The sequence below is a fragment of the Ambystoma mexicanum genome, chromosome 5q, assembly GCF_040938575.1.
Source record: "Ambystoma mexicanum isolate Mex_15411 chromosome 5q, UKY_AmexF1_1, whole genome shotgun sequence".
Classification (NCBI taxonomy): Eukaryota; Metazoa; Chordata; class Amphibia; order Caudata; family Ambystomatidae; genus Ambystoma; species Ambystoma mexicanum.
The window spans coordinates 692,408,773-692,428,203 of record NC_090933.1 but is presented as its reverse complement, the minus strand read 5'-3'; the positions used below and the strand labels follow the sequence as shown (position 1 = coordinate 692,428,203).

Genomic DNA, 19,431 nt, shown 5'->3' with positions numbered 1-19,431 from the left:
CTGTCTTCTCCTGCCCCCTCTATCTGACACCTGCTGCCAAAATGAAACCCCAAAACATGCATGGCTCTGCTCCTGCTCCACACCCACCGTCTGCCTCCCATGGCTGCACATAGTTTCATGCTTTTTTTAGGAAAAATCACTCACTCATAAGCATTCTTTCATAAATGACAAACTGTACCATAAGCAACCCGTCTCTTTTCCAGGTTCTAATTGCAATAACACAATGGGGGATGGACCACAGCAGGATAGTAACAGCCTGCCCCCCTTATTTAAGTCCTTCTCTATTCCCTGGCCTATTCAATTGGTGTGCCAGCCATCAGCATCATGTACAGCCTGCCACTAAAGGCATTATGGCCTAAGCAAGGAGGGGGCTAGAGGAATAAGGAAAGGAGAATAAGTCAAGAACCTGGGAATAGTTCAAAGAACTGTTTGGGATTGAGAATGAGATTTTTAAGTATGTAAATGCATAGGTGACGATGGGATTTGCTCTATGTTTCTGGAATACCACTGGTCATCTGGACTTGGAGACAAGGTAAGGACGTTGTTTCGTACCAATTGCCACACAAGCACTACATACCCATTCCAACCAGATCCTGGCTTTGAATGGAAGCCAGGGCCAACTGATTGTGCAGGGGAAATGTAATCAAACTATCTCACCTGCCTGGACCACGAATAGTTCTGCAGAATCAAAGATCAGCCACAACCTATGCGTGGGATCTCCTGGCAAAATGACTTTCATGCCAACAAGGTGTGAAAGCGCCAGGGTCTGAACTACCCAGCGAACAGATACAGAGGGTAGAAATATTGAAAGATATCTCAGGAGGACCAGCAGTCTGAGCTGGTTTGATGATATGCTCCTGGAGGGAAAGCCGACTGTCCAGACAAAATCCAAGAGAGCACGCATTTCAAATCAACGTTTGAGAAACACCATGTGTGTCATGAATTAAAAGAGCAAGACTGAACCATCTCATCCACGCCACCTGGGGAAAACCAAAGGAATTTGGTTTTCAATGTGTACTTACATCCTGGATCTGATCAATGAGAGGCATCAATCTGTGTGAGGATATCCTCTTTGGAATGCCCCTTCTGCTAGAGTTGGGTGCCATTAGCATACTGGTCCCCACCCGGCCACCAGATCCTCCAACACATTCATGTACACATTGAATAAGAGCAGTGCCAAACCTGAACACAAGGGCACCCCACATTGCGCATGCAAATACAGACCTTGAGGAGCCTACAAAACAGGTCCGATCTAAAACCCCTCTGGAATCACCGCCCTGCTTGAAGCCATATGGGCAAGTAGAGGGCCTGGTGCTCCACCGTATGAAGGCTGCTGGAGAAATCCAGCATCATGAGCAGACAGGCATCCCCATTGTCAGCCGCTAAAAGAGTATCATCCACAAGATGGACCATCCCTGCCCAGGTGCTATGACAAGGCTGATATCCTATCTGCTAGGTGAATAATAAGACCGACGGATAGATTTGGAATTGCCATTGCAAGGAGACAGCTTTTTTTCCAACACCTTGAATAAAAAGCAGATTCAAGATGGATGAATGTTATTCAGTAGGTGTAGTTGCACTGGGCATACCTATTCGCTCCTTTTTTCATTAATTGGTGATTTTTGTATGGCATTATGCCCCTTCTGAATCTGGAGTAAGACAAGTAAAGTCTTTCTTTTCGTGACATGGTGGGAACAAGAATGCAGACATAATTCTCTGCCTATGGCCAATGACCCTCTTCTTGGCCTTTCCTCCACAAGGTGCTGGTCACCCTTCAGATTTAGCGAGGCCTAGCAGGGACGCTTCCTCTTCTGTATTCCAGGTCAATAGCGGCACATTAGCACTGCTGATATTAGTCTAACCTACCAAACAGAGACCTCCCATGTTGTGTTTTATCAGGCTCCTGAATACACTGGCTGCTGTCCCCCCTCTTGTGTCAATAAACGAGACATATTTTCTTCCGAGGCCCCATGCACATTTTCTGGCAGTACGGTAATAGGCAGCATATTTTTTAAAACATTTTGGGATGTATCTATCTGTGCAATGCCCTTCTAGTATGCACACAGCTATCTAAAGCACCAGACTGAATGAACATTCAAAGGAACACTATATGAGACTCTGGTTATTTTTCCATAACACGTATAGGTCTATTGGAAAATAAACCAACTGCTTCATGGAAGTGCTGGAAAAAGCGTGGCACGGAGGTCTATACAAATAGACAAAGTAAACAATCAACACTTATCAGAAATATATGAATATACCTTTGCTGTCAAAGTGAAAAAACCCTTCGGCTCAATCATTTTCTCCACCACGTGGCACTTGATCCCAGCTGTGCTGTCGTACTCGTAAATAACACCGTACTCAAGATGGACGTTATCCACTGTTAGACTCACATGGTCCTTCTTCCCATCAAGTATTGCCATTGTGTGAAACTTATCGATCACCTCTGAGGGAAGAAAAGTAGAGGGTTCCCCATGAGGGTTTCAGGATCCTAGTCAATCACCAAAACCACATTTCCAAAAGTTGAGAACATGAGGACAGAGAGGACCATTTACTTGAACACATAATTTGCCTGCAGCAATGCCACTAGGTTTAGGATACTGATGGCTTAGAAGTCTAATAACTAAAATAAAAACATGTTGCCCGGATTGATGACACATTGGAGTATAATGTACATTCAACCAGCATAACATGCAGACGTAGACGACGCATTGGCCAACAAATAAAATCTTATGGAACATCTTTGGTTTAAATGATGTGATGCAATGGTACACAAGAGAAAGGTACTTGGTTATGATGTGATGCAATGGTACACAAGAGAAAGGTACTTGGTTATGATGTGATGCAATGGTACACAAGAGAAAGGGACTTGGTTATGATGCGATGGAATGGAAAACAAGAGAAAGGGACTTGGAAATCGAATGGCGTCTTGTAAATGTGCGCCGTTATTGCTGACAGACAATGCAAGTTGTTAATAAACTTCATTCTCCACTAATGTCCTCAGGGGGCAGATTAACATGGCTCTGGGCTGAAGATGGTTCCTATTAGGAGTTTATTTTCAGAACCAATACTGGTGTAGGGTTCTGTAAAGCCAACCTTAATAGACCTGCAAAGGGTTGACACAAAAGCCTTATCGTAACTCTCTTTTGGTAATACAGACGAGCAGTTAGGCTGAGACTCAGGATATCAGAGGCTTGCTGTAAACTATAATTAACAAACGCAAGAGCTTGACATGCAATAGGTTCACATTATATGTAAATTGGGTTTCTCGGCTAGCAAGGGACACCAACCTCTCCTAGTCATTCAGGAAGATCCCAGAAAAGATACCCAGACCCAGGCTCCACTACCAAGATTCAGGCCCAAAAAGCTGCAAGAGCGGACTTCACACCCATAGAGAATAACGGGTTTGTAGCCCACCCCATCAAATCCTAAATATTTGCAATTGCAACACAAGAAATCAAATCATGTTTGGGTCACCTGCATGTTACAGTATTCTGAACAAGCAAGACCTCAGGAACAGTAGGAGAAGCACTCAGTGTGAAGAACCTACCTACAGCATTCTAAGGAGCATAGACACCCCAGAAATACCGGATGCATAATAATTGCTACTAGGGCCTGGCAGCACACACTTATGGATCAAAGAGAAATTGAGTAAATTGTGCACTTCTCACATTGGAAGATCAACTAGGTTTACCAGGCAAGAATGTACACCCGAAACAGGCAATGTTGGAATCCCCTGAGTCCCAGTGAAATATATATTTCTTCTGAAAGTGTGCTTGGCTGGTTGAGAAAAGAAATGAGGGGTGACAGCGGGCAAAATAACAGGTTACAAATGACCACCACACCTTCCACCTTGCAATCAAATGAGTCGCCCCCTTCGTCTCCAGAAGGTTTGGAATGTGTAGGCTTCTGAAGGTCTTCCTGGGCACTTTCCACACTGTTGTACACCCACTGTATGGACTCGCACTGCAGTGGAAGAACACATGCAAGGTTAGTACCTGCTCATTTACTTCAGTGGCATTTATTTAATATTATAGCAACATTTACTTTGTATGAACAATGGCATCACCAGAACAAGTGAATCTATGTTTATAATGTAAACCAAATTGAATATGCGCATAACGAGTCTCACTCACCGTGTCTCATTAAGCCCCAAGCAGTCCTCCTCACCTAAGACCCAAACTTTGAGGCCCTGACTATTGTTTTGGAAAATGTTATCAATTTTCAAAAAGGGCCTCTCAAAGGGAATTACTTTTTAACACACTTTCGAAATTTCAGTGGTAGGAAGGTTAAAAGTAAAGCGGCCCAGGCAGGCGAAATCATTTTCTGGTGCTTTGGGTTGTGCTTTTTTTGTTACGCTTACAAATTGGCGCTGCATGTGTAAGAAATGTAATTCTTCCTCATTAGGGTCACTTTGCTTCTCAGGATGATTAGACTTCAGCAACGTTCCTTAAACTTCACTTGATACAAGCATGTTGTCTTAGCCAGTGTAGGGCTATGCAAACATGTGGCTGTCCCTGTGATCCAATGACCAACAAAATTCTTGTCTCCATGTATGACCTGAATAACGTTCAAAACATAACATCGGTAGTTCTAACAGCCTTCATGATACAGATACCCCGGTCTTAGTTTAGTTATTAATAATATTTTGTATAATGTAATGCCAACAAGCAGTCTTTCTTCCACAACCATTTCCTTATTCAAATTTGAAGAGTAATGACAAATCTACACGATGCTGTGGCACAGTTCTTTCTCTCTGTTTGGTCTACAAAGCAGGACTGCTTTGTAATGTAACTAGATACTGTGTTTTTGTAGAAGATAAAAAGTTGAATCTTGAATAGTGGTGCATAGGGAGTTTGTTAGTAGAGGAAGGGACGACTGTGTACCACTAATAAAATACAATTCCAATCGCGTCCAGACAATGGCCCTCATTACGAGTTTGGCGGTAACCATGCCGCTATTGGCGGCATGGCTGCTGTCGAAATCGCTTTGGGGTCCGGGTCCTCGGAATGAAGACTTACTGGGCCATTCCGAGTTCGGAAGGCCCGGTAATTCCTCCCTCCAAGGACCCAGACACGGTCCTTCCCCATTCCCATTTCAGCCCCCATAGTGCTGAATGGGAATGGGAGCGGGAGCAAACAATGGGCCATTACTAGATGGTCCGTTGTTTGCTCCCTCTTCCCCTCACGGGACCCGGTAAGCACGACTGGTTTTCCCAGGCGTGCTTACCGCGTCCCGCGAGGGGAATTCGTAATGCGGCGGTACGGAGTGAACGGCGCCAGCACCTTTTACGGCGCTGTTCACTCCGTACCGCCAGGGTTGTAATGAGGCCCAATGTGTGAGGATGGTTCCCTGCCCTGCTTTTTCCGTGTGCTGCATTCTGCAATGCCAGATTATGTAGCATAGAAAAACATGCTCCATGGCAGTTGTAGTGATGAAAAGATGGGCCAGGTTTTGTGTCACCAGACACTAGCTATAGGGGAATCATTTCCATGGTTTCTCTCTATGGTGAGCCGAGTGCAGCACTGTTGACGTCGTCAACATGGCCACCAATGAAGTACATGACACTTTCAATATCTCAGTTATTTGTGAACAAATTTTAATTCTTATGGTCTCATTCAGAAGATATTTCCAGGAGTAAATAAAGTAGTCCAAACAACATTACCTGTGATGTCAGTTATATCTCAGACATTCTTCTTTTCCAATTATTAATTTGTATTATCGGTTTCAGGTACAACCGTTTTACTTGCAGTTATGGAAAATCTATTGAAAACCGATCAGCATTGTGATCCAAATGCAAGCACTCGGGTTGTATGGACTTTCATTTGTGTTTATTGTGTAAATGCCAACAAATAAGGTTTTTAGTTCGAAACCATACATATTTTGAAAAACGACTGAATGCTGGGAGTATTTGAAAGGATTGTGAAACAGTGATTATAACCACCTCCCAGAACACTTTGAAAATACAATTAAAGAAGAACTAAAGCAATGTAACACAGGGTGGCATGTGTCCCATTACAAGACCCTCAAGCACATAGGCATACTTGATAGACTACAGGCTAGATAGAAAATACAAAGGTCAGAAGATAAAGATGCTATTGAGAGTTCAGTGACCAGGAGGGGGTTTCCCTGCACAGATACCAAACTACCGGCATGCGATCACAAAAATGATTCTTTTACAATAGACTTCAAGCTCAGATGGCCGCCATTGTGCACCGTTTGCACTGGAGATGCAGGTTGGAAGATATATGATGCTGTCAATGGAAACGGAAGTTGAGCGGGTGCATCAATCCCAAAGATGCTCGTGCATGTGACAGACAATATCACAGAGAATGCTATGTGAATAATTTACACAGTGTCTCTCGAGATGCAGACAAACCTCTAAAAACACTACCAAATGTGCCAGATTGTGCATGTCAAGTGGAATGTATTGACTGTTCACTAGGCCTTTTTAGACAGTAAGGATGTCACAATGGCAGATACTGAGTGGCATTCCTAGGAAGTCCGTTATCCAAAATGTGTTTAGGAGGAAGATGTGCTAGTGAGAAAATCCCATGAAACAGTTATTGAAAATGAATTTGCCATCGGCATAGCATTCAACTATCCTGTCTCCAAGAACCAAACAAGACATATTTCTTTGACATCAGGCGCTATATCAGGCTGCCAAAATACCATGGAAAATAAACCTGGTAGAGGGGAAGTGAACATTCACAGGCTCCAGCACGCAGACCTAAGTTACATAATCAACACCACAAGAAGTGTTATCCTTTTTCAAATGGTAAGAGAAGAACGTTCGATAGCGTGCAGGTTGAAAATACATTTGCAGCAGAAGGCTGCAGCTTTGTCACTTGTATGCTTGACTAACAGAAAGGGAGGCCTCATATGGTGCATTAACTTCATTAAAGGTAAGGCACACATGTGAACTTTCACTTCAAGTTGCTGTTTGTCTAACAATACATTACAAAACTCACTACAAATTCTTGGTGCAGTTTATGCATGGCTTGTGTTCCTCAAATTATTATAATAAGGTTTCCCAATTTGAGAGGGTTTTGACTAAGGAAGTTAAACACATCATGATTATAATGAAGGAGTAAATACACACCACTGTTCCTTTTGGAAGATGTATGTTATCCTGCTGCCGATAATCTGAACATCCAAGAGGACACATCGGGGGTCATTCCGAGGTTGGAGGTAATTGAAAAACGATGCCGGTAAAGGATTAATGGCATCGCTTACCGCTCCGGGCTATTCCGACCTGCCAACCCGCTATTAGCGGCACCGTAAATAACAATGCCTCTAATAGCGGCATGGGCGCGGGTCCGCGGCCCATCATACCGGCAATAGCGGCATGCCGCTAATGGGAGTAAATCACAAGTCAGGCGGACAAGCAAATACCATCATCATGAAGGCGCAAATAGTGGATACCGGCATGCAGTAAATACCGGCATTGAGAACCAACCGTTAAATGCTATGTGCAGTGTTCCCAACTGCCACATGTGCACACTATCAGCACAGGGGGGGGGCAATTCAGTCTGGGCCTTTACAAAAGGAGCACACCCACACACCACACCAAGATGATTCCAATAGTAGTAGCAATACTGGAGCTGGAGGACATGCTTGCATTGCAACACCAGCAACAACAACAACAGCAACAGCAGGCACCACAGAGGAGACGCAGCAGGTGAAGGAGGGTGAGACAGGCCAAGCACGCCCCACCAGTGCAGCCAGCGTAACCACGCAGGCAGCGCCCAATCCCTCACATCAGAGCCAGTCCTTTAAACCTAACCCCTGAGCAGATCCACAACCTGTACCATCTGGACCGGGAAACCATCACCACCATCGTGGACATGATACACAACGACATAGTCAGCCTCATTGAAATACGCACCGCCATCCCCCCCTCTACTGAAGGTAGTGTCTGTGCACCACTTCCTTTCCTCAGGAACCTACCAGCACACAGTGGGGCACATGCATGGCCTATCACAAACCTTATTTTCTCGCATTCTTAAGCAAGTGCTGGACGCCCTCTTCAAGCACACAAGGGACAACATATCCTTACCACGGACTCCTCAGGAGAATTTTGAAACAAAAGTTGGCTTCCATGCACTGGCAGGCATGCCAAATTGTATAGGTCCCCTCGACTGCACCCACGTGGAGTTGGTGGTCCCCCATGCGAAGGAGGTGGTGTACCGCAACCGCAAGCAATACCACTCCATCAAAGTGCAGATGGTATGCGATGCCAGCAAGATCATCACACATATCCATGATCAACTCATGACTCAATGGTCCTGCGGAACTCCATGCTACCACGCTTCTCGGAGCGACATGCTGTATGACGTGTCTGGCTGCTTGGTAAGTTGCATGATAGGCACATGGCACTGAAATGGGGGGAGAGATGCACACACCACCATGGTGTCAATGTTTATGTGACAGCATGATGTGCACATCACTAAACACTGTGCCCCAAAGCATCCCAAACAGAACATGGCACCCAAATCCCATAGGAATGAAGTAAGGTCGACACCTAAAACAACATGACTGACAGTAAACCACCCCACATCCTACAACACGTGCACCACTCATCAGTGGACCTCACCCTCCATAACACCATCCAGCAACATGCAGTGCATATGTACTATGTTGCTGTCTCCAGCAAATCACCACACAGGCCAAGCATCCATGGGAGAGCATTAGACTGAACCACCAAGGGAATCAATGTCTGTCACAGGGCTGCCACAACCACAGGAATGCAGCATATCACTATGGGAAAAATCAGCACAGAATGCCTAATATTGCAGAGCCTACTGCCAACGCTCCCAATCAGAAAATCCTACAGAACACAACACATCACTAAATTGACACGGAAACAGCTGTATGCGTACACAATGCATGAGCCACAAGATTGCAGAGCACACAGTGTATCATCTTGAAGATGCAACCCACACCATTATTCAATGGAACAATACACATTGAGGGCCTAAAAATGGCGTGCATACAACCAGGGACATGTGCATGTGACCAACGATAATCTGCCGGCATGTGAGACTAATACAGCTGTCCATCATAAATCGACTGACATATACCTTTTTTTGTCTGCCATGCAGGTGACAGTAGCTATCCCTTGATTCCGTGGCTCCTCACCCCTGTCTGATAACCCACAGAACAGGCACAAGGAGGACTACTATCGATCCTACACCCGTACCCGTGTGGTCATTGAGCTGACATTTGGCCTGTTGAAGGCAAGATTTTGATGCCTTAGCCGGTCGGGTGGGGCACTCCTCTTCAGGCATGAGAGGGTGGCCAAGATAATCATGGCATGTGTAATGCTGCACAACATGTTTATCCAACGCAATGTGCCCCTGCCCCCTGACATTGAACTGCAACCACTTGGTGATGATGAAGGGGATGAAGAAGAAGTGGCTGCACATCATCGCGGTGCTGATGCACAAGAGGAACATGCTGTGCGTCAGTCAGTGATTGCACAATATTTCTGACACACATGGCTGTAGAGGGTGACATGATAGTTGGACAGAGGGCACTGGGTGTGGGGGTACATGTACACTATGCACTGTATATGAATAAATGACACATGCGCAATGATGAATGTCCACTCAAGCTTTTCTTTTAACACAACAGGTGGATTGAAATATACAATGTAAATGAAAGTGCACTAACCCTCCACCACCCTCACCCCCTTCCCCCTCCCCCCACAACTCCCCCACACATGTCCCAACAAGTGTCTAATGCCTTCATCAAGCTGGCCAGTCTACTTTTTTGCACTCCCTGGACCTGGTGGTGGCATGTCCGTCCGGCGCAGGGTGCGCGGCGACCTGCGGAGAGGGCTGGTCTGGGTTGAGCTGGAGGACAATGGTGTGGCTGCCTGCTACATCTGGGGTGCCGGACGTTCTGCCTCCATAGCATCGGCGATGCGGCTGAGGACCTGCCGCAGGGCGATACCTCCTCCCACAGTCTGCTTGTATTTTCTGCAAAAATCTTGCCCAGGTAGGTGGTGTTATCAGCAATTGTCTTGCCCAAAGAGGCGATGTTCTCACGCCACTCCTGCCTTGCCTGGGCATTGTCATTCACAAACTGACGCATAAGGGCAGTCAGCTCCTCATGATGCTGCGGCCCCGCCGGTACACCTGTAGAGGTGGAGGGTGCTTGGGTGTCAAGTTGGACTTGGATGGGCTCCAATATGGGACTCATGGCCCCTTGGTTATACTCCCCCCCAGACTGCTCTGGGGTGGTGGCGTGGTCTGACTCCAAAGATGTGATCTGGGGGGATGGTGCTGGACTTGGTGTGCAGGGCTGTTCTGAGGATTTGTCCTCCACAGGCACCCACACCTCTTCCTGCACCTCCTCCTGAGCCAGGGGTGCTGTGGCTGCCACCTCCCTGACTGTGCTGGACTCTGCTGAATGTGGAGCATCAGCTGGGTCCTGTGGCAGTGGGACAGGGGTTGCGGCTTCCGTCTCGATTGCCCTTGGCGGAACCAGTGCTGTGGCATCTGTAGGTGGTTTCCTTGGTGGTGCCAGGTGGACCTTGGGTTGGGTCTTTGAGGTGGAAGGCCTGTTGGCCTCATCCCAGGCTCTATTCCGGGGTGTGGTTTGCTGTGGGGGTGAGTTCCACGCCTCGCTGTCATGGTCTGAGCCTGTGGGGGTCGGAGAGAGGGACGGCATGAGTGATGGTTTGAGAAGCATCATGCATACATTTGTATAATTGCTCATCTACACATTAGAGGGTAATATGCAGTTGAGTTTGGACAATCACGTTGCTTGCTACATGGGTGGGTAATGCAGGCATCCATCAGTGGTCACTTATGTTGGGGCAGACGTATGGTATGTGACATGCATATTTCTTGGGGCCTGCATGCAGTGTGACTCATGCCATTGACATCTTAGTGTGGTTTGTGTACGGTATGGCATTGCCTTGCTGCAGACATCTGCATGTGTCTGTACTGCGTACCACAACTTTGCTCGGAATGTGTGTGTATTGGGCCATGGCTTGCCTCTTTAGACAGACATATTGGTGGACTATCATCAGACTCTGCATTACAGTGCTTTCTTAGGACACTCACCTCCATCTGCCGATGATGTGGCGGCACACTCCATGTCTCCAACACCTTCTATTGACTCCGTGCCAATCAGGCTAGCACATATGTCCTCCCACCGGGACAGCTTTATGGGGGAGCTTGCTCCTCCGCCAGTTGACATTGCCTGGCTCATGTTGGCAGAGAGTATGTTGCAGACTCGCAGCCGCAAGTCGTCCCACCGCTTCCTGCAGTCCTTCATAGTGCGGGGGGTGTTACCGACCGCACTTACTTTCTGCGCCACAAGTACCCAGATCGCCTTCTTTTGTATTATGGCCTCCCTCTTCATGCTCTGGGCAAAGACGATGTCAGCCTCAGCAAGCATGGCCAGCTCATCTTCATTGCGCTGGCGGGAGGCACCCTTCTTCACAGCCTTAGGCATTGTGGTATGGTAGAGAATGAGATTTTACAAACAGCAGTATCACACAGGTCCTGGCTGCTGAGGATGGCAATGGATTGTGTTTTTAAAGATGGCCGCCGGGCTCCTTCCCATTCCTGTGTGATGACGCTACTTTCGGTTCCGCTTATTTACCTGGACCTCTATTAGCGGTGGCCGCTAATGCCGCATTTTTTCAAGCCAGTAGTGCAATCTGCGCTTTACATGATGCCGCTAAGGGTCTTTTTCGGGCCTTTTACGGCGTGGCGGATCTGCCAGACATTACATTGAATCTTTAACAGTACTTGATTCAGGGAAGCTGGGAAGGGATCTGTCTCGGTTTGCTACAAACAATGAGTGAGGCCAAAAGGACCGCAATGTGACAGTGAGTGAGGTGTGAAGAAAATAAGCAACTTTACAGAACTTGAAACAAGCAGGCTGTCGAGTGCTGGAGACAAATCAGCAATGAGAAAACCAAAGGTTGTTGTCTAGAAAGTTTGAATGAATCATATCCTTTGGCATTGATTTGGGCAACCATCCAGGCCGTCCCCTTTAGCCTACCCTGCTAATACAGAAGGGGAAAGATAACATGCAAATCAGACTTGATCCCACACCAAAAGAAGAGCCCAACCTGCAGGATGACATCCCTTCTGCTCAAGACCACACGCGACCCCACACATGGTTCAGCCTCCTTGGACATAGTGAAGTGCAGCATGGGTCCCTAGGCACCGCTGGCTTGTGGCTCATGTCTGGGCATGCCTGCCCCAGTGCAGAAGGCATTAGCAAAACTGAAGGTTGATGGCTGGAAGTTCTGAATTAATCAAACCTCTGTAATTGCTCTGGGCAACCAGGCCATTAAGTGAAATTAGGCTTGGTGCCACCCCAAAATCTTCAGAAGTATGCACAAATAGGCATTTAGCAAGCAACACACTTTTGATGAGGAGGGAGGGAGTTTAAAGTAAAGCTCGTGTGCCCTTGTGTCCCTGCCACAGGACGCAGTGCAAGTACTTCCCTGAAAGAGCACTGTGCTGATGCCCGAAACAGAGGCAGACCCGGGATTATCCGACAGAGATGGCTGGGCGCATAAGGGTTGGGGGTACACCCAAGTTTAAATGCTGAAGAATTTTTATTTGAATGAAGGCTCATATGGGCTACCACCAGGCTCTGACTGGCCTATAGCGCAATAGGGCAATGCCCACATTGCAAGTCCAACATGCTAATAAGGCCAGTTTTGGGGGTCAAAAGGGGCACTTTTTTAGCCAAAGTGGGCCACTTTGATTCGTTACTTCACTATGCGGCTAGTAGTTTTAAACACTGTTACTGAACATAGATCCTTCCAAATGCAGAATTTGTAACACATTTGACAAACAAATCCCCCCCCCCTTGGGTATTTACTCAAACAGACTGTCACAAAAGGAATGAATTGCCATCTGCAATGGTGCCCGAGACAGTTTTATGCCCCGGTCCGACCCTGGCTACCACGTCCCATGTAATGACCGGTTGATTAGGAGGCTTGAGTGAGTCAAGATGGCACATCCAAACCTACTTTTCCACAGCAATGAGGCACACACTTGACTTAAGTCACAGAGAGGAAAGTTCATGATTTCCAACAAGAATTTGACTTTTAATGTTCAACATCGGCAACCAATGGAGACAAAATCCTGGACTGAAATAACAAATAAGGCGAGGAACGAACATGTTGTGAGCACGCATATGCCTGGGAGGTTCACAAGCAGCAGCATCGTGACAGCCCAGCACAAGAGGGGACGTCCAGAAGGAACTCTAGCACTGCGCGATGCGGCATAATGAAAATGCATTTAAGGCCACAGTTCTACGCAAAAAAAAGAAAGAATGAAAAATGAGTTTCCAGCACATCTATCACTGTTGCTGCAAAGCGTGATATATTTTCAATATGAGCTGCGGAGCCGATAGAGGGCAATTCGTCTCCCAGCGGAGCGCACATGCAATCTACATCTTAATGCTCAGCCTCAGATTAAATGACCAAAATAATGTTCCCTTGTAACTGAGCTGAGGTCCCGGTCCCACACGAGCGAGCGAGCGAGCGAGCGGGCTGAAGTAAGTTACAAGCAAGGCGGCCAATGGGGATTCCATGGCATGCCTTGACATCATCTCGCAGCAGCGCTTCAAAGAAATGGGCATTTGGGATATATAATGCAGCTAGAGTTTTTACTGTCTCAGACGGACAGCTGTAACTAAGAAAACAGATGCTTACAAGTTGCTTTCAAGAAGTCCCAAACAGCCCTTAAAGAATGCACATACTCGTTGACCCAAGATCACACAGCCGACCAAGTGGCGGACCCGAAACTTGACCTTGTGGCTCTCAGAAATGTCCCTAGGACTGTCCGTAGGACCACACAAGTAAACACTAGAAATGAATCGCAAACTATGTACAGATGTTGGTAAAGGATTGCTATTAGTCTGCAAAGGAAATTGAAGGGAACAAGTGGAAGTGTTTGAAGCAGATAGAGAATGAAGGGTTGGTGTTTTTTGAGGAAGGAGGGTAGGAAATAAGGAAGGGAGGGAGGAAGGAAGGAAGGAAGGAAGGAAGGAAGGAAGGAAGGAAGGAAGGAAGGAAGGAAGGAAGGAAGGAAGGAAGGAAGGAAGGAAGGAAGGAAGGAAGGAAGGAAGGAAGGAAGGAAGGAAGGAAGGAAGGAAGGAAGGAAGGAAGGAAGGAAGGAAGGAAGGAAGGAAGGAAGGAAGGAAGGAAGGAAGGAAGGAAGGAAGGAAGGAAGGAAGGAAGGAAGGAAGGAAGGAAGGAAGGAAGGAAGGAAGGAAGGAAGGAAGGAAGGAAGGAAGGAAGGAAGGAAGGAAGGAAGGAAGGAAGGAAGTTAGTTTAGATCGAGGTATGAATGGATGCAGCATTGGGCCAGGCATAGGAATTCTTAAAGGGTGGGCCATTAATACCAGAAAAAAGACGTCCATGTTCTGAATGCATTATCATCTGTACATCAACAACACTCTATTGCACAAACACCCAAGGAGAGAGCGATATTATCTTACGTCGACTCAGGGCATGTCTTACACCAGATTGCACCCCAGGCAGGCAGCATCGTTGGCACCGCTCCCCCCAACAAAAAATGACAACTACATAAATTGTCTGCAGATCAGCAGGGACCCTCTCACTATGGTATTTTGGGGGCATGATTCAGGGTGGGCTATGGTTAGAAATAATAAACGAATTACACCATCTTCACTGCAGAATATTCCCGTCATACAATGCATTATTTACCAACATAAATATCTTAATCATTCTCTTGAACACTGGTCATAAAAAGAGGCATGTTAGTATGACTTAAATTCTACAGTTCACTATACAAATATGGCTCCTGCACCAACTAAGTGTAAGGTTAGTAAGATGGAGAGAGTTAAAAGGTATGGGTAAATCGTATTGCTTGGTATTACTCTGATACAAATGTCATCACAGTTGTTTGGGGTGGGCAATGCCCACATGCCCTTACAATGCACAGTCATTTATAAAAGGAATGCCGCTGAGTTATCGGTTAAGAGGGTGCACACTGCAAGCCTACTTAGCAGACTGCTGCAAAGAGGTTCTATACCACCGACTATGCCAGCATTTTCAAACAAGACGAAGGAGGATTTCTGTGCTATAAAGAAAGTCGTTTTAATGCATACATACACACAGGTTTCCAATCACTGCATAACTAACTAGTCGCCCAAACATTGGTTTCAGTCCAATATGCCTCGCGCTGCATTTAATGGTTGTTTTCCTATCCTGCTGTGCAGTCAGTGCACTTTTGACCCTTGCTTCAGTTTCCAAACTCTCTGCCACTACTTGATGTCCAAGTACATAGCTGCCATGTGATCCACTAAGAGCCATTCCTGGCTTTCCCATTGCATGATTGGATTTGTAGTTTCATGTTTCCCCTGCTAAGTATGGGCCTACAAATTCCAGCATGCAAAGTCAAAAGCAAGAACAGGCTTGTTGTATCGAACATGATATGGGACCACTTGACAGCTATGCAAGTGTTCATCAAAAACTCATGCACGCGGCACGTTTTGCGACTGCCCTTCACACTCTGCTATGCCCAGTCTTGTGCTTTTAAATGCTCCTGTAGTAGATGTTTTACCACTTTTGGGTTTTTGGGTAAACTAAAGCATGTGTGTACCCTATATTTTTATGAAGACTGTCCCTTATTTCTGAGAACACCCCATGGGGCCCACAGTAGTGAGACGTTCAGCAAGAGGTAATTTTCTTAAGTACTATCAGTTTAAATTCTGGTTCTTCAGGTTTTCAATTCCTGTTATACATGCATGATAGTGCATATTCTAGAAGGCACAAAGATCTGAGTAGTGCCACGAGATGAGTTATTAGGCGTTTTTAACCTGACAGGGAACCAGTCCTGCTCCCCATACACACGTGTGGTCTGGTGCTCCATCCCGAGTCTCCCCACTGATCTTTACTCCTATGCCACAGACATCCATGGGTGTCTGAAGGTTCAGCATAGGCGCCTGAGTTTCGAAGTGCGTGTAGCGCACGTTTGTCTGAGTGTGGGCAATGCCAGTCTCTGTATCAGGCCATGTATTTTTGAAATGTCAAAATTAATTTGCAGGATTAAAAGTAATTCTTTTCATCCTGTGAGTTCATTTTGACGCTAGCCTCCCATTCACACCTTGTTCACACCCCCATTCACACCTGATGGCAGTGACATCCCATGGCGGCTGGCACATCAGATAGCTGCCTGCATGGCCTGTTGCAAAGACCGGCCCTGCGTTGACTCATGAAGAAGAGGGAGGCAGTTCTAACCCCGAATAATTGGAACACTGGAAGTGGGTGTGGGTGCTCACGTGGGCAGTATCGGGAGAAGGTGGGGGGCCAAGAATGTGGTTGGGTGAAGACGGGGCATATTCACTGAGAAAGCACTATGCCAAAGAGATGTTAGAGAAAGATACAGGAGTGAGGGGCTCTTAAGGAGAAGGGGATTAGTGCATGCTCAGAGTAGTCTGAAATGCAGCAGAAAAATGGAGAGAGATTCAAAGGCATGATAATAGAGGCAGGGGCTGAATGTCAGATTTACGAAGTGCCGCGGGAGGGTGCAGTCACATTGGCAAAAGCCAATATACAGAGACATTACCAGTTCAGTGAGTAAATAATATGGAGGGTGAGTACAAGGCAAACAGGCAAGACTGAAGGAGGAATGTTTAAGGGGCAGTGATGGGAACAATGTGGCAGAGGAAGAGAGGAGGTTGGGAAGAAGTTCAGGCAGAGGAGCAAGAAGACAACTGGGAGTAGAGAAACAACAGGCTGGGGTGAAAGGATTGGAGGGTCGACTTCTTCAGCCATGTGCAAGACACGCGTTCCTCATGAGCCAAGTGCACAAATGGGAAATGGATGATGAAAGGTGTAGTCCATGTCCACCACCTCTCAGCCCGGGTCACAACAGAGTGAGGAGGATGGAGAGCCCCAAAGACAGAGGCTTGAAGGTGAAGCAACAAAGACGTGCCCTTTCACTGCGGCACCTCTCAGTCATTTCCACCAAAGGGGACTATTTTCATCATGAGCACCTATTTACATCACAGCAGCAACCTGTCTCACCAGTGCCCAGCTTTCCTGGTCTAATCCTCCCACCAGATTCAAAGCACTCATTAAAGTGATGGCTACTCTACATAAAGATCTCTGTGAACTAGGATTCTTAACCTAAACATTCGGGTAAAAATGCCAGAACAAATTATAGTAATACCAGCTCTGCCATTTTTACTGGACCTGCACACTCTGATTTAGCTGGTAGGGGCTCTGATCCTCTGGCAGGCCTGACCTGCTGGTAGTCCAGGCACCTACTGGCAACTAATTGCTGCAAACATCGGCACCCCGCTGTTGCTGCCATCTGTAATATCCTGGCAGCCCGTTGAACATTTCATCATACAGTACCACACTGTTAATGCTACAACAAACAGCACCTGCTTCATGGTACACAGCTATAATCCTCTGATTTATACCACATACCTCACAATATTTTCATTTCAATTCACCATTTCCATGCCTTTAGTCGATATTAGTCACCAGCGAGGGTCAATCAGTTTGCAACAATCAATCTAATCGGCCCTCGCTGGGTCCTTACCTGCCCCACAAAGACTTACCTGCTCTCGATGCCGCCACATCCTGTGAAATTCCTTCCATTTCTCTGACTGGCCATCATGGAAAAGGAGAAGGGACTACATGTAGTCCTTTTGCTCCTTTCCATTGTGGGCATTTTAATTGCCTTTCATTGATTCGCTCTGGCCTGTAACTATGACCCCGGGGCATTGGTATAGGATGAAATGTCCAAGTTAAAATTACCGACCCCACCAAAAGACCTAAAACACACACCACAAAAAGTTCTAACTACCAAAAGTTCAAACGTCGTGTGGTATATGTTTAGATGTTTCAGTGGGGACACCACCCGCTCCCCCAACCCCCTGCTAGAAAAAAAAAGCTCACCCGAGCAACAAATAAAAAAGCCAGGGGCTGCAGGGGTGTCCCCCAAAACACCCCGCTCACTAAACTATATAGTATAGTGGGCGGAGGTTCCGGGGGACACCCCCGCAGCTCACCCAAGCAAAAGTTAAAAAATAAATTTAAAAAAGGACTCTGTAGCACCAGTTCACGATCACAAATGTGAAAGGGAACCGGCGCTGCAGGGACATAGTGCGTCTAAAGGAAAGGTAAGTAGTGGGTGGGTGGTGGGGGTGTGAGTGAGGGTGTGAGTGAGGAAATCTGCGTGATTTGTAATGGAAATGTTTGCATGGGAAATGTACGAACATTTTGTAATGCGTACATTTCCCATGCAAACATTTCTGTCGCGGGAAAATTAGCAGTGGATAAATCACGTAGATCCTGGGCATTATCTGGCCCGGTAATGCTCCCCCCATGCCTGTGTAATATTGCTTAATTATATTATAAGGAACACAGAAAAAATATACAAAAATCCAATAACTGCAAAATAATAAATATTTTCAAGAATGAGCAGTACAAGATCTAAAATACATGTACAAATGAAGAAAATAAAAAAATATATTAAAAGCAGAGTGAAACAATTAATCACTGGTGCAATTCATATGTTTATGTTTTGTCATGGCAAATCAAGGGAAAATGCACTTCATTTTTGCTCATACTTAAGCGATAGGGGCAGTGATCTGTACTCGAAGAGTTCCAGAATCATGTTCTGGTTGTCAGTTCTAAGATACCTAGCTTCAATTTAACATATAATGAGCGAGCAAACTGAGGCATCTTCCAATCCAGATAGTGCTCATAACCTCATACCCAAAGTATGTTTTAAATGCCTGCTGTCTCACAGTTAAGGATGTTTTACACAAATCGGTCATCATGTGCTCAGATTTCTTGGGAAAAAATGCTGCTTTTATTAATAATTTAGTACCACAGCTGATTAATTCTGGGCTGTGCCAAAACTCTCAGTGACCTAAGTATTCCAATATTGGGCCTCATTATGAATGTGGCGGAAAGGCAACAACGGTGCCGCTAGTGCTACCGGCGCCGTTGTTACCTCTACGCCACATTACGAGTTCTGCTCGCGGGTGCGGGACTGCACGCCTGCTCTGACTCATGACTGCACCAGCACCGTTAAAACTCGGCATGACCTGGTTCTTTCTCATTCGCAGGTGCCGGAAAAAATGCAACTCCGGCGGCAGCCATGCCCTTAACAAGGGCACAGCTACCGCCAGAGTTGTAATGAGGCCCATTTTCTTTACGTGCTAACACCAGGCCGCAGTGAGAGCACTCTCTTGTGACAGCAAATCTATAACAGCCTCCCTGTATTTTCTCAGAATTGGGTTACTCCACACTTTTCTCCAGTACAAGCCTGTTCAGTGAGATCAACCAATCAACACTGATTACATGTGTTTCTGGATGCAAAGAAACATTTGGAGCAGAGGTTGACAATCAGCGTATTCTCGTCAGGAATCTATTTACTGAAACTGACAACAGAAATAAGT

General features: G+C 46.3%; 1 protein-coding gene across 1 annotated transcript in view; it reads right to left on the bottom strand.

Moving 5' to 3' along the window:
* The window catches only part of PREX2 (phosphatidylinositol-3,4,5-trisphosphate dependent Rac exchange factor 2), a 1,458,907-nt gene that overhangs the window by 695,199 nt on the left and 744,277 nt on the right, over nt 1-19,431 (bottom strand). Inside the window, exons 22-23 of the mRNA XM_069621155.1 lie at nt 3,846-3,966; nt 2,262-2,446 (exon numbers count right to left, since the gene is read on the bottom strand). Coding sequence (XP_069477256.1) covers nt 2,262-2,446; nt 3,846-3,966 — 306 coding nt within the window. The remainder of the gene's footprint in view (nt 1-2,261; nt 2,447-3,845; nt 3,967-19,431) is intronic.